The sequence below is a fragment of the Leptodactylus fuscus genome, chromosome 4 (genome assembly GCF_031893055.1).
Source record: "Leptodactylus fuscus isolate aLepFus1 chromosome 4, aLepFus1.hap2, whole genome shotgun sequence".
NCBI lineage: Eukaryota > Metazoa > Chordata > Amphibia > Anura > Leptodactylidae > Leptodactylus > Leptodactylus fuscus.
Genome location: NC_134268.1, coordinates 27715732 through 27730104, shown reverse-complemented (window position 1 = coordinate 27730104; position 14373 = coordinate 27715732). Strand labels below are relative to the sequence as shown.

Sequence of the window (14373 nt, the reverse complement as noted above, 5' to 3'; positions counted from 1 at the left end):
ATTAAATGAGACGAAGTTGTCAAAAAAATTGTTACAATTTAATTAACACAATTTTTGCATGTTTTGGGGGTAATTATGGTGAATGTATATCTTAGCCATCCTTATACAAAAGCATTTAAATCCACCAGCTACACAAATCTACCTGGTAGTTCCTTCCAGTAGTTCCGACAAATCAGGTGGTTTAGCTCACAGAGCATTGCCTAGATGCCTCTAAAGTTCCATTGACGTACCTGTTTATGTCAGTTTGAATATATGTCATATAGGGTTATACATGATTCCTTTATAGCTGCTTTATTTACAGACCGGGACATGACATGACGAGTGTTTTTGTATTTCAAAAAGAAAAAAACATTAAAGTAATGTAGTGAAGTCGATTTTCAGATGTACAGTAGAGTTAGAGCATTAAATATTTTAGTTGACCAACAATGGAAATTTTTGCAAAATTTGGGAGGAAAAAAACTGATCAAAATGAGAGGGGGCATTAAGTAACAACGTCAATGGTTTCCTCTTGCACCAAGGTGTTTTCAGTTCCACCAGACTTGGATTGGTTAAAGTTAATAGACCCGTAAAGTTTAGCAGAGTCTTTAGACGCAAATGCCTTTCTCCTGTAGAGTTCACCCTTCCACATGGATATCATTAATAACACTGACAACACAACACCTCCGAGAGTTAGAAGGCACAGCCCGGCAATCACACACCTATCCAAATGGGCCCCGATAATGGCATTCTTCTTCTCTATTTTTTCCATTTCTCTCGCCGTGATGGAGTTTGGATCTGATCTAGTGTCTCTCGGGAACAAGTAAGAAATTATAACAAGAAGAATCCCAGTGATGAGAAACGTCACTGCACTGATGAAGCCATAGTCTACAGACTTCCCAGAAGCTTCTGAGGTGGCTTCATCATCAGACATAATAGAAACCTCTTGAATGCTATCTTGTTGGTTTTCTCTATCTGGGTTGTGATGTTGATGCCTGTGACTATTCTTGAATGGTGGATGGGTCACATGTTCTATGTTCACGTTCTCATCAACATATGTAAAAGAGGTTTCCAGTTCTTCTACGCAACACACCTTTCTTTTTTCCTTGACATGATCTTCTTGGGTTAGTTTAGGACAGGACACTTCATCGGATGTTGCCAGTGATATGGACTCATATTGATCTGGTGACAAGGCAGAGGTCACACAGTGGTTTTCGTAGCAATAGGCTTTTGGGTCTTTGATGTTATAACCCCAGTCCACATTGTTGCACTCATCAAGCCTTTGTGGTTGACCGTTGATGTGAAGGAGCTCCATGCAAGCTTTAGAGTACTCTACAGGTCATAGAAGTCCTTATCCATGACTCTTCAAGATCTGTTGAAGAAGAGACATTGGAAATGATTACCCACATGCACATAATATATACAGATATCAGAGTTTTATAACCCCCATATGCCAAAAAAACTGATATGGAAATGTAAAAAACAAAACAAAAAAACCTTGGGTTCGTAACGTTTTAACCACTTCAGTACCGGGCCAATTTATCTTGTTATCAGACACATTTTCAGGATTTTTTGTATATGCGGTGTAAGCTGATGGCTGGTCAGGTAATGGAGGGGGTGTACATCTCACCCAGACTACTCAGGCGGGTGAGATGAGAAAACTCCAGGAATGTTTGTTCTCTGCAGACAACTTTTGTCTGCTGAGCATTTTGGTAAATGCTCAGTACTGGGCTGGATTTTTAGGAATGGCAGGTAGGTTGGTAGTGGGACCTGTCATTCCACTCCCCTCCAGTCCACACTTTGGGGATGTTCAAGCAGCGACTCAGCTGCAGAGAGTCTCCTCGTCAAGGAGGCTTAAGAAGCCAGCTCCAGCAGCAACACTTTGGGCAGAGCTTGGCTGGAGAGCAAACAGAGAGGTCATATTTTTGGAGCTGTGTCCTGAATGATTCTACTGGCTTTTGGACAGTGGCGTAACTACCACGGAGGCAGCAGAGGCAGCTGCCACAGGGCCCGGGACATTAGGGGCTCGGTGACAGCTGCTACTGCTGCTATCATTATTCTCTGAGGTCTTTTCGGACCCCCGAGTATAATGATCAGGGCCCCCTGTTGGTGGAATACTTTCAGGGCCCCGAAGCTGCAGCAACGGCTGAGACACAGGAGCTGCAGGTCTGGCTCCTCTCAGCGCTTCAGGACGTTCCCCCTCTCTCCCCCCTCCCTTTCTCTGCCTGTCCTCTGCCCACCAAAGAGAGGGCTGAGGAGAGTCCAGGAGGCGGGGCTTATCCCTGCCGAGCTCCTGCCGTCCTGCAAGAGAAGAAGAGGAAGAAGCTGCTCCAGGAAAATGAAACTAAAGATACACAGGTACATACTGGGGTTACTGTACTTATTAATATCAGGCATTGGTTACTTTTGTTTTAGTAACTCCATGTGCCTCATATTAATAGCAGTTAACCCCATCATGTCCCTCACATTAACCCCTGTGTGCCTCACCATAAGAGTTACTGATATGTGAGACATATAGGGGTAATAGTAATGAAGATATTTTATTATTACCTCCATGTCTCTCACATATCAGTAACTCTTATGGTGAGGCACACAGGGGTTAATGTGAGGGACATGATGGGGTTAACTTCTATTAATATGAGGCACATGGAGTTACTAAATTGTAATGCACATGACCAGATTTTTTTATCCACAATTGTCCTGGTATAGCGGTCAGCGGTGACGTGACAGTATTTAGTCCTGTAGGGGCCACTAAGGGACATAATACTGTGTGCAGGGGCCACTATGGGGCATAATACTGTGTGCAGGGGCCTCTAAGGGACATAATACTGTGTGCAGGGGCCACTAAGGGACATAATACTGTGTGCAGGGGCCACTATTGGTCATATTAGAGCGCGCAGGAATGCGTAGGAGGGACTCGGTCAAGATCTTCGGTGTCGGGGGGGCCCCATGTCAAAAGTTCGCCACAGGGCCCCGCCATTCCTAGTTACGCCACTGCTTTTGGATTCCTGTTATTCTAGGTGAGGTAACCTATTCTATGTTTAGTTAGAGCCTAGCCGGGCAGGTATTTATTTTTGTATTGTTTCCTTTTGTTGCTGCACTACCTTTTTGAGTGAAAATAAAACTCTACCTTTATTTTGGACTAAAGAAACTGGACTTGTGTGTCTATGCCACCCCCACCTAGCAACCCCAGACCCTGACAGCGGTTTTGAGGGATATAACATTTTTATCATTTGGGTTATTCAACTAATTTTTGCATTTTTTTTTTTTTTTTTGGTGACACATAGGGCTTTATTTTTATGTTATTTTAATTTATGCATGATTTTTTTTATTTAAACAAAAGAGGAGGGAAGACGTGCCTATCTTTCATGTTTCAATTTTTTTTAAATATCTTTGTTATGGTAATTTTTATTTTGTATTGTGTCGTCGTGAGTGAGGCTAGAACCTGTGATGTGGTTATTTTTTTCGGATTTTTCTGACAGATACATTCGACCTAGTTACAAGAGGAATGCAGCCTCCTGAATTACACTGCAGAGCTGATCTGGATCCTTTAGGACCCAACACAGCAAATTGATGATGAGAATCTATGCCCCCATACAAACTTATAACAAAACCAAAACAAAAAAAAAAATCTAAGTACATTAAACTACTCAAATTTATTAAAAATTTTAAAAACGGCACAGGTCTGGTCCTGCAACTCTGATGTCTTCCAATGGAAGTCCCTGCCTCGCGTGACCACTGAGGCCAAGGGAAGGGAATTGGGATGTCACTTCCATCAAGAAATTCCACAGCAAGAAGGACTGGACCGCACTGGGAGGACATCGGAGCGCGGAGACAGGCGAGTATGATTTTTTTATTTGGATGTATATAGTCACGAGCGTCCCTCAGGGGCACCATAAGGTCCTCCATACACTGGACGCTGTCCACCTTATGGACCCAGTGGCAGAGAGAGAGTAGACGAGATGATTTCCAGAGCTCCAGGAATGCGAGCCCTAGCGACATTGATCATGTGTCGCAGGGCAGATCTGCGATAAAACCGCAGAGGGAGGTCTGAGAGGTGGAGCAGGAAGAGGGCCAGCGTACAGGGCAGGGGAATCTGAACAATCAATTTATGAACGCCATCCCAAAGTCCCTCAGTGCAGAGCAGCTCCAGAAAATGTGCAAAAGTGTCCCCTCCTCTGTGCCACAGCGGCAGCAGACTGGAGAAGAGGACGGGAAGGACCTATGCAATGTAGATGGCACCTTGGTACCAACTAATGACGATCTTATAACCCGCCTCCTGATATTTGCAAGCAATCGAACTCTTGTGTGCAAACTCCAGAATTCTAGCACATTGCGAGTCCGACAAGGTCAAATTCAAGTCCGCCTCCCATTTGGATAGGAAGGAGGGCCTGCAATATATAATTTATGAAAAGTGGCTTTACAATTGGAGGTATGGCAGGCCACCTACCAGTCTAACCTAGCCGCGATAACCTTCGTAGTCAATTACATGACATCACTTTTCTAAAATAACCGGTGCGCATTTCATGTAGATACTCGGACAGCATGGCTACGTCACTTCACAGGCGCATTACTTCATCCTCCAGTACTGATCGCTATTCACATTGTAAGACTTTCTGTATGCAAGACACCAGGCACCTTTTATTCACTCTGTGCAGGACTCTCGGCATCGGTGCAGTTGAGTAATGTCTCGTTCTATTTATATCACATCTTAGATGTGAGCCAAGAACATTCATATGAACACTGAGCTATACGTCTTCCTAAAATCTGTCTTGTGTTTTTTGCAGGCTTTCTTCTTAAATCCATCTAAATGGATCTTGGCACAATCTCAAAAACATTACAAAAGTGGCATATTTACCTCATGCCTGGATGCTCTGCGGAAAATTTAGGACAAAGCATCAATATGATTAATAGTATTGAAGAGTCAAAGCAGAAGAGGAATAGAGAAGAAAAACAACATGTCCTTGATGTACTTAAAGGGGAACTCCACATAAGTAATTGCCCATTATTGTTTCAATGCGTCTTAAAAGAAAAATGAAACAGCTGTTCAAAAAGTCTTAAAGGGGTTTAAAGGGATTATCCTGGGTTTAGGGTAGGTCATCAATTTCAAATGGGTGGGGCCTGACACAATAAACTCCCCACCAATCAGGAACCGGAACTATAGTGTACTGAGCAGGAAGCAGACAGCTCCACTCATTGTATAGTGGCGGTATTGAGGTACTACTGCTCAGCTCCCATTCAAGTGAAAGTGGAGGCCCAAAAATCAGATAGGTAATATAAAGAATAAGTATGTAAGTGTAAGTAAACTTTTTTTTTATTACTTGATCAACCAATAGAGCAGGTGAAGGGAACAATCTTTAAAAAACAAGAACCTGTGTCTTTAAGTATTACTCTTGTCTTCTTATGATTTCAGTCTATACTCCAAACACAAGTAGATAGGATTACAATGAACTCTATGGAGAGGGGAGGGGAGGAGAAGGAGAGACAGATATGAGACCTTCTACAACAGTAAATGAGTCATTTCTAAGGTTGAGCGATCGGGATTGGAAAAAGATCGGATCCCGATCGGTGATCGAGCGAATTTCACGATCGGGATCAGCTGGAAAATGATCGGAAATCGAATTTTGAAATCTCAAGATCGGCTCAACCCTAAAAGTGACATTTCCCATAGAGAAGCATTGACTAGGGTTGAGCGATCGGGATCGGCTGGAAAATGATGGGAAATCGGATTTTAAAATAGATCCTGAAATCTGAAGATCGGCTCAACCCTAGTCATTTCTCTTAAGGAAAAGTCTTCATAGTAATTCCTGCTAACCTAGCTGTGTTCTCTTTCTATAGTGCAGATGTCTTTTTCTGCTTTGAGGATCTCTCCTCTTCTTCCCCTGCCCCTCTCCATAGACGTCTATTATACAGATTTGTTCTGCGGCAGAAAGAGGCAACGTATAAAGTCAAGCACATTTCTATAAACTATATGGCAAAGTGTGTTCCCATCACCTGCACTATGGATGGATGAAAAAAAAATCTTTGAAAACCCTTTAGTTTATAAGCCAAGGTAATCTCTGAGCGGTAGAAGGATGTGAGTTTGATCTATGCTTCACAATGTCGATACATTTTTTTAAAAAAAGTTACAGTTATCTGAGTAAGCTTAATAAAAAAATTCTTAGGGTTTAAAGTAATTTTCCACAATTTTTTCTGACCCCCACACCAATCAGCTGTTTACAGTTGCAAACAATTCCCGCAGTATACAGTGAATGGAGCTGGAAGCAGAAAGCTCCTTATTGTTGGCCGCTGTTTCTGCAGCTTAGCTTCCACTGACGTCAATTCATGTGCTTGCTACCGAAAAAATCCAAGTTTAAGGAAAGGATTTTTCAATTGTAAATTTTTTTGCAACAAATTTGATGTTTTAGGCAAATATTTAAATAATTCAGTTTTATTTATGTTTGGTATATTGTATAGTGCAATATAGGAAAACATTTTTTAAGATTGTAGAATTTTCAATTGTGGAATTTTTTGCAACAAATTTGACGTTTTAGGCAGATGTTTTAAAGATTTAGTTTTGTTGATTTGTTGATCTATTGTATAGTGCAGAATTGGGGCAAATTCATCAAGACTGGCGTATTGTATGCCAGTCTTAATATACAGCTTGATAACGCAGTTAACTGCACTAGAATGGAAATCTACGTTATGTAGATTTCCATTCTAACTTACCCCAGTCGGGCAGAGATGGGGATGCCTTGGTCCACCCCAATCCTTGACTCATTCCACCTGGAGAGACATGGATTGGGGCTTGTGGTGAAGGAAACGTGTCTCAGTATCATCCCTCTATGCCAGAAATGATGAATTCCCCCATTGTGTTCAATCAGCCAAAAAAATTGTAATTTAATTTAAATTTTTAATTTTAATTCAGTAATATATTTTCTTTTTTGTTAAGAATTGGTTGCACCAATGTTTGTTGGCGTATTGATAATTGATCAGACCCGTATGAGGATCGTAGAGTTTATCGCAGCAGTTTTTGGTACAATTTTTCAATTTGAAATATCATAAAAAAAGTAAGAAATAAAAAAGTAAAAAATACAAAAACCTAATTGAATACTATGCTACAATCTTTTTTTTAGTTCCAAAAATAAATTGGACATGATAGCTTTGTATGTCTTTAGCATGAGCCGATGCCAACGAACTGCTTATCTCCAGGAGAAACAATCCCATTAGGTAGGTGAAAGAAAACCTGTCTGATCTACGATTCTGCCAGCGCCAGATGGCCGTTGTCTATAGGCAGCTTAAGCCGTTAGGTTTTTAGGCCACAAAGAGCTAAAAAAGTACCCAGCAGTAAGAAGCAATGTCACAGAGGATGTTGTACTATCCAATGGTAATATACAAGGATAGGGGGGTAACATTCCGATTGTTGGGTCCCGATATTCCCCATAGGCTTGTACTGTTAGGTGGGTGGTCACAAGGAAGAGCAGGCAAGGAGTGTGATCCTAGGATATAACACTATCCACTTCTAACATGACGCCCCCTTAACTGCTCCTGTCTAAGACCGCCCACTTGACCGTAAAGAACTTAGTATATCAGACACCAAAACTATCTGCACATTTTACTCAGAAGCTGTGGGGCTACTGAAAAAATTGCAACTATTAAAGAACGCAAAGAAGTGTATTTGGTGGAGGTGGTAAGAGTCTTTAAAGGGGTCATCCAGCTTCCAAATATTATCTGCACATACATCCACAGCAGGGCTAAATCCTTACTGTTTCCTTGGGACTTTATTTTACTTGCTGCTCCTTGTATAACTGATGAGTGAATCTGTAGATAAGCTACATTTCCCATGATTCATCTGCCTGCTCTCACTCTCTGTGCACCCCTCCCTTTCCACATTTAAATCAAGGTTAATAAATCACTCCCACATCCAAGGTCACATCCTGCTGTGATGTTTCGTTTGCTAGCTGAACTGCAAAAAGGGAGGGGTAGTGAGCTTGTGAATGAAACATCACAGCTGTGGTCAATTGCCTGAAAATAAATCAGATAAGCCGCGCCAATTTTAAACAGGATATAAATTAGGAAGTATTTTGTATTGATGCATCCGGTAGCCACCACTAGAAGGAGCTTTTGGGCTTACTATATGCATAGTGAACATAGTAATAACTCAGTATAGAGTAAAATTCTCAGCTCCCTCTAGTGGTCGATGTAAGTAGTCAGAATTTTATTATTTAACTCTGATTTTCCAGCAGATTTGGAGCACTGGGTCAAAAAAGAATTGGCCAGTGGTGTAAATACCGGGGTAGCCATGGTAGCTGCATCCACAGGGGCGGGACATTAGGGGGTCCGGCAGGCCCCTGATGTTGTTTTTAAAAAAAAAAAAAAATAGGCTATTACCTGCTGGAGTAACCCTGGCAAAAAGCTAGCCCTACTTACTTACCAATCCTTGCTCCTGCTCACGGCCACCTGCGCCTCCTTTCTGCAGAAGTGGAGGCAGCTAAGATCAGGAGCCCTGATCGGTAAGCGAGGACGCTATCATTATAGTGTGTGCAGTGGCCACTATGGGGCATAATAGTGTGTGCAGGTGATAGTATGGGGCATAATAGTGTGTGTAAGGGCCACTATAGGACATAATAGTGTGTATGCAGGGGCCATGGTGGGGCATAATACTGTGTGTGCCGGGGCCATGGTGGGACATAATAGTGTGTGCATGCAGGGGCCACTATGGGACTTAATAGTGTGTGCAAGGGCCACTATAGGACATAATAGTGTGTATGCAGGGGCCACAGTGGGGCATAATACTGTGTGTTCCGGGGCCACTATGGGGCATAATAGTGTGTGTGTAGTGGCCACTATGGGGCATAATACTGTGCGTGCAGGGGCTATGGTAGGGCACAATAGTGTGTACGCAGGGTCCATGGTGGGACATTATACTGTGTGCAGGGGCTGCTATGGAACATTATACTGTTTGGAGGGGCCACTATAGGAAATTATGCTGTCTGGAGGCCACTTTGGGACAATATAGTGTGTGTGTAAATGGGGTGTTATACTATGTGGGGGCCAGGAAAGGTGGCACTATACTGTGTTTGGGGGGCAACAAGTCAAAAGACAACTGGACATTCACTTTAAGGCACAAACTTTGTGCCATCCACGGAACCTGCATGTACTGTGTCTCATTTATTTTTAAAAATAGAAATCCATACACCAAGCAATAAGAATTAAACTCGTAACTTGAGGAATCCCTTGAGCCAAAAATTAGTAATATTCCTCGAGCGGTCCCGTCACAGATACTTTATAAGTAGAGAATATGAATTAAAAGATGCATTTGACTATCTCTCTTCTGCGCACAATGTCCTCTGTGCTCGTCTATGATTTATAACACTTGTCTCTGAAACTTTATGATCCATTCATTCCCAGTCAAAATGATCTTCCAAGGATATAAAAAAGACCGGGCCCTGTCATCTGTTAATACAAGAGCTGGAAAAACACAGCAAGAAATAAAAATCCTCCAAATAATGTAATCACGGAGGAAGCCAAGACAGGTCTAATCAATGTTTTTATGGGTTTAATTAAGGAAAGTGCCGGCTCGGGGCATAAAGCATATAGATGACACTTCCTTGCTATGTTCATTAGTGAAAGTACCTTTTTCAATTTATCTTACGCCAGGAATTAAATGTTTATAATGACGCCTTCGCCAATCTACAAGAAGCAAGCTAATAAGAGCAAAAATTTAAAGGGATATCAAAACTAGAAGTGTTAAAAACTTTAAAAAAAATAAAATAAAATATTTTAATTTAATCCTTTAGTGACGGGTCACTAACTTTTCAGACAACTTTAATAGAGTCAATGATTCTCGGCAAGAATGTAATGCACTCTAATTAAAAATGTTACTGTTTTCTGCCTAAAAATCCTCGCCGAAGTTCTTGCTATTAAGTGTCTCCCTTCTAGCGAATTTGCTGTTCATTCTCTGTTACTAGGGAAATCCCATCCATAGATTCATCATGCTTAAGATGGCTTTCAGTAAGTTGAGGCGATGCGTGACTGTACAGCTTCACACTCCCCTGCTCAGCTGACCCGAGGGCCCGTTCAGCTACATTGCAAAGGGAACGTCTCTCCTTTGCTCTGCAGCAGGTACAGTAGGTGCCGTTTGGGCTCCAATGTTCATGCTGCCGCAGATGAGAGATGATCCTCCTCTGAGTGACTGTTCTCACCCAGTGACCAGAAAGAAAAGAGAAATGACTGGAAGGGAAGAACTTCAGAAACATACAGTTCTCTTGCTTGCTGCCCCAACACAGTGAAGACTTCTGTACAGACCACAGCAGTCTGGTAGGAGATGATGGGGGAGGGGACATTACTATTTAGGCTATGTATGTGTGTGTGTGTGTTAGGGAGCATTTGTATATAGTTTGTGTGGGGAAAGGGGCATTACTGTATAGGTTGTGCGTGGGCGGTGGAGGGCACATTACTGTATAGGCTATATGTCTGGGTGTCAGGTCTTTGCAGTATAGGCTGTGTTAGCAGGACCATACCTGTCATGAGGGGACCTGGCTCAATGGCCTCAGGCGGCACCTCATGGAATAAACTGGGTGGCGGCATTATTTTTCTAACCAGCCACTACTTATTGTATTACTGTTATAAGCAGTGGCTGATATTTTTTACTGTACAGACCAGCTCCACTGTCGCCCCCAGGGTGCATTATAGCTGACATTGAAGAACTCCAGGAAAACAGGCGGCATAAAAAAGTGACCATATACTGTGTAAGGGGGGGTGGGGGGGCCAAGAAAATGGGGTCATATATTGGGGGGGGGCAAAGAGGGAGTCACATACTGTTGGGAGAGGGACAAAAAAAAAGGTACCATATAATTTAGGTGGACAAAAAAGCGGATCATATTCTGTAGGGTGGAAAAAGGGGTCATATACTGTGGGGGTTGTCAAAAATGGGGGTCATATACTTTGTGGGGACCCAAAAAAGAGGGCACTGTATACTGAGTGGAGGCCAAAAAAAAGGTGGTTGTGTACCATGTGGGGTACCACATGACCTTTTTTTTAGGGATCATGTATATATCTTATTTTGAGGGGTGCTGTCTTTGTATAGTTCACTTCAAGCTGCAAAGAGGCTAAGCTTACCCTTGTGTGTAGGGTGAAGGAGAGGGGCCATTACTGTATAGGGTGTGTGTGGGAGGGAAGGAGCATAACTGTATATTACTGACATTACTGTATAGGCTGTCTGTGGACAGGGGGGGCTCCTTTATAAATCTTTCTGTGAAGGAAGGGGGGAAGATATTTATTCCAAATTACTAGACAACCCCTTTAAATCCATGGTCATCTGTGGTCTTAATGAGAATTGAAGGAGTTCTAAAAAACCTGAACCTTTATCAGCTCATATAAGTCATAAGTTCAATGCGTATGTACACATACAATAAACTTGTCAGTAGTATAAAGCACATGAGGAAAACCATGTCCTATCGCTAATTCTCAGTTTTCTAATATCTGGTGGGTAGAGAGAACAGACAGTAGAGGAGAATCTGCTCACCTAAGTCTCTCTCACACTCAGAAGCTGTAACAGAGTCATATAAGATATTATAGAGAAGGACCAACCTGTAATGATGTGAATAAAGCACTTGGGGTAAAATAGTAACTTATTATCTTACTATTTAGCTTCAGTAGCTTTTGTCTGTACCTGTCTCTCCACTTTCACTCAGTTCCTGCTGACTCCAACTCCTGTCTATAGACTTCTATGTAATACAGAGTGATTAAAAAAGAATTGTGTAAAACTATAGACATAAAACTGTAATCTATAATCAAGAATATACAACAGAAATTTATGAGAAGAGACAATATCTATCCAAACTTTATCTATACATAAATTAGAATTAAATTAAATGAAACCGGAAGGGAACGCTACCAGAATATTGGATCGGCAGTACCAGAAACAACAATTCACCAATAGTGCACTGGCCGCTACCACCACCAAACCCTACACCCAGTGACTCATCAATGTGTCCCTGTATCTGTCCTACCCCAACACAGGATCTAAGTGACATGAGATGACCCATCAATGAAACAGTGGAGTCTAGATCCGAGGATATGCTGGCTGGTGTCTGTCCAGAACTGGCCTACCACCTAGACATCTGTCATGACACCAACATAAATCACATCCAACATCTGTAATGTGTAGATAACACTGGATAGTTAATGTGTCTTTTCAGGTTACTAAATCTGTATTATATTCTCAGTTAGAATATATAATAACTCAGTGAGCTGCAGTCCTTCTTGTTATAGCCAGAAAGATGCAGCAGCGATTTCAGAGTGAATGTCATTTTAGTAGGAAGATCGAGAAAAAGAAAAGGGTTGAATAATTGTAGAAACTTTTTTATGCCTGCACTATTGATTTATGCAAAGTTTGTTAAAGAAGTGGTAACTAGAGATGAGTGAACAGTGAAATATTCGAGATTCGCTGTTACGAGGGAGCTGACTTTTTTTGTCATAGGAATGCATTGACCAGCGTTGATTGGCCAGTGTACAGCATTCGGCCAATCAATGCTGGTTCTGCTGGAGGCTCGTCTGTGAGGAGGTGGAGTCTAAGATCGGACCAGAAGAGAGACTGCTTTGGTCCAATCTTAGACTCCGCCTCATTACAGACGAGCCTCCGGCAGAACCAGCGATGATTGGCCGAATGCTGTACACTGGCCAATCAACGCTGGTCAATTCATTCCTATGAGAAAAAGTAAGCTCCCTCATAACAGCAAGCTGCCTGCTCTCCTGACTAGCAAGGACGAGCCTGCTACAGAACCAGCGTTGATTTGCTTAATGCTATACACTGTATAGTATTCGGCCAATCAACGCTGGCTCTGAATCGAATATTTACTGCGAATAGCTAGTAGTATTCGATCGAGTACGAATATTTTGAATACTGTAGTATTCGATCGAATACCTACTCGCTCATCTCTAATGGTAACCATGAACGGTGATTACACATTTATTTTGCAGTGGCCACTACTGGAGAAATCTGGTATAACTTGGTGCCTGTTCAAATAAATGAGTGATGATGTAACGCATGGGTAAAAAATATGCAAATCTATTCTCCTGGATGGAATTAGGAGAACAGAGTACACTCTGTACACCACCCTATAGACGGCAGCATCCTTAACATCATGAACGACTCAGTTATAAAGTCTTTTAATCATGATGCAGATTTAATTGCCAAATCAGTATTTCTGTCCCAAAAGGAACAGATTCCCAGCTATGGACAGCGCTGTTTCGGCCTATTGGGCCATCCTCAGCATAGCGTAGGGATACTAATTTGGCAGAGTGAGAGACTATAGACCAGGGTAGCCTGTAGCCTTGCAGCACTGGAGTCCTGGGTTCGAATCCCATCAAGAACAACATCTGCAAGGAGTTTGTATGTTCTCCCCATGTTTGCGTGGATTTCCTCCCATTCTACAAAGACATACTGATAGGGAAAAAAATAAATGTACATTGTGATCCCTATATGGGGCTCACAATCTACATTAAAAAAAAAAAAAAGTTAAAATTCTTGCTTCAGTGATCACTTGCATGGACCGGGAGGGCCAGTCCATGATGGGAGGCAGCGGAGCACCGAGGGAAAGGTATGTTTTTTTTATTTATTTTTTTTCAACTCCTGGAACCTATTTAAAAAGTAAAATTTTTGCTTAAGTAATCACTTACTGTGGGTATTTTCCCCAGAAGACAACAGTAAACCGGGAGGACCAGTCCGAGCCAGGAGGCAGTGGAGCACCAGGGGAAAGGTGAGTATGATTTTTTATTTTTATTTAAAAAGCAAATTTTTTGACCCCTTGTTTCTTCAATCTGTCAGTATGTCTTTTGCAGAATGGGAGGAAATCACAGGGAGAACATACAAACGCCTTGCAGATGTTGTTCCTGGCAGGATTCAAACCCAGGACTCGAGCGCTGCAAGACTGCAGTGCTAACCACTGAGCCACCGTGTTGAAATTTTTAACCCCTTTCGTATTGAAACTTTTTCCATCGTGAACCATGTGATTTAAAAATAAAACTCAATCTGTTCCTCGTGTTTTGCCAAAATAAAAAAAAAAGAAAAATATTGGCACCTTCACTAAAGTACAGATCTTTTTTTTTTTTTTTTTGCAATGTCTCTTACCCTGCAATGAGATGAATCTATTCCCATCCACGTACAATCTGGAATGATCTGCTCATCCTTGCGTAGATGTAAAGTAACAAGTCGTACTTTTTAGTTGATACACGCTTCATTTGCAAAATTTACTTTCGCACAGCGCCTTTTAATTTGTTCATCTAAATTAATTTATGCAAATATAATTAACTGGATAAACATAAGCCGTCACAGGTTGCTAGGCCAATGGCTTCATTATTTATTCATGGTCCTCTATTTAGAGCCTGAAAACAATATCCTGCAAGAGGGAACCG

The 14373-nt window shown here is 41.8% G+C and overlaps 1 protein-coding gene across 1 annotated transcript in view; it reads right to left on the bottom strand.

Annotated features, from left to right (window-relative positions):
• Window positions 1-220: 220 nt before the first annotated feature.
• Window positions 221-14373, bottom strand: part of TMEM74 (transmembrane protein 74) — a 35230-nt gene continuing 21077 nt past the window's right edge. The window contains exon 2 of the mRNA XM_075270284.1: window positions 221-1348. Within this exon, the coding sequence (XP_075126385.1) occupies window positions 482-1291 (810 nt within the window). The 5' untranslated portion in view covers window positions 1292-1348 and the 3' untranslated portion in view covers window positions 221-481. The remainder of the gene's footprint in view (window positions 1349-14373) is intronic.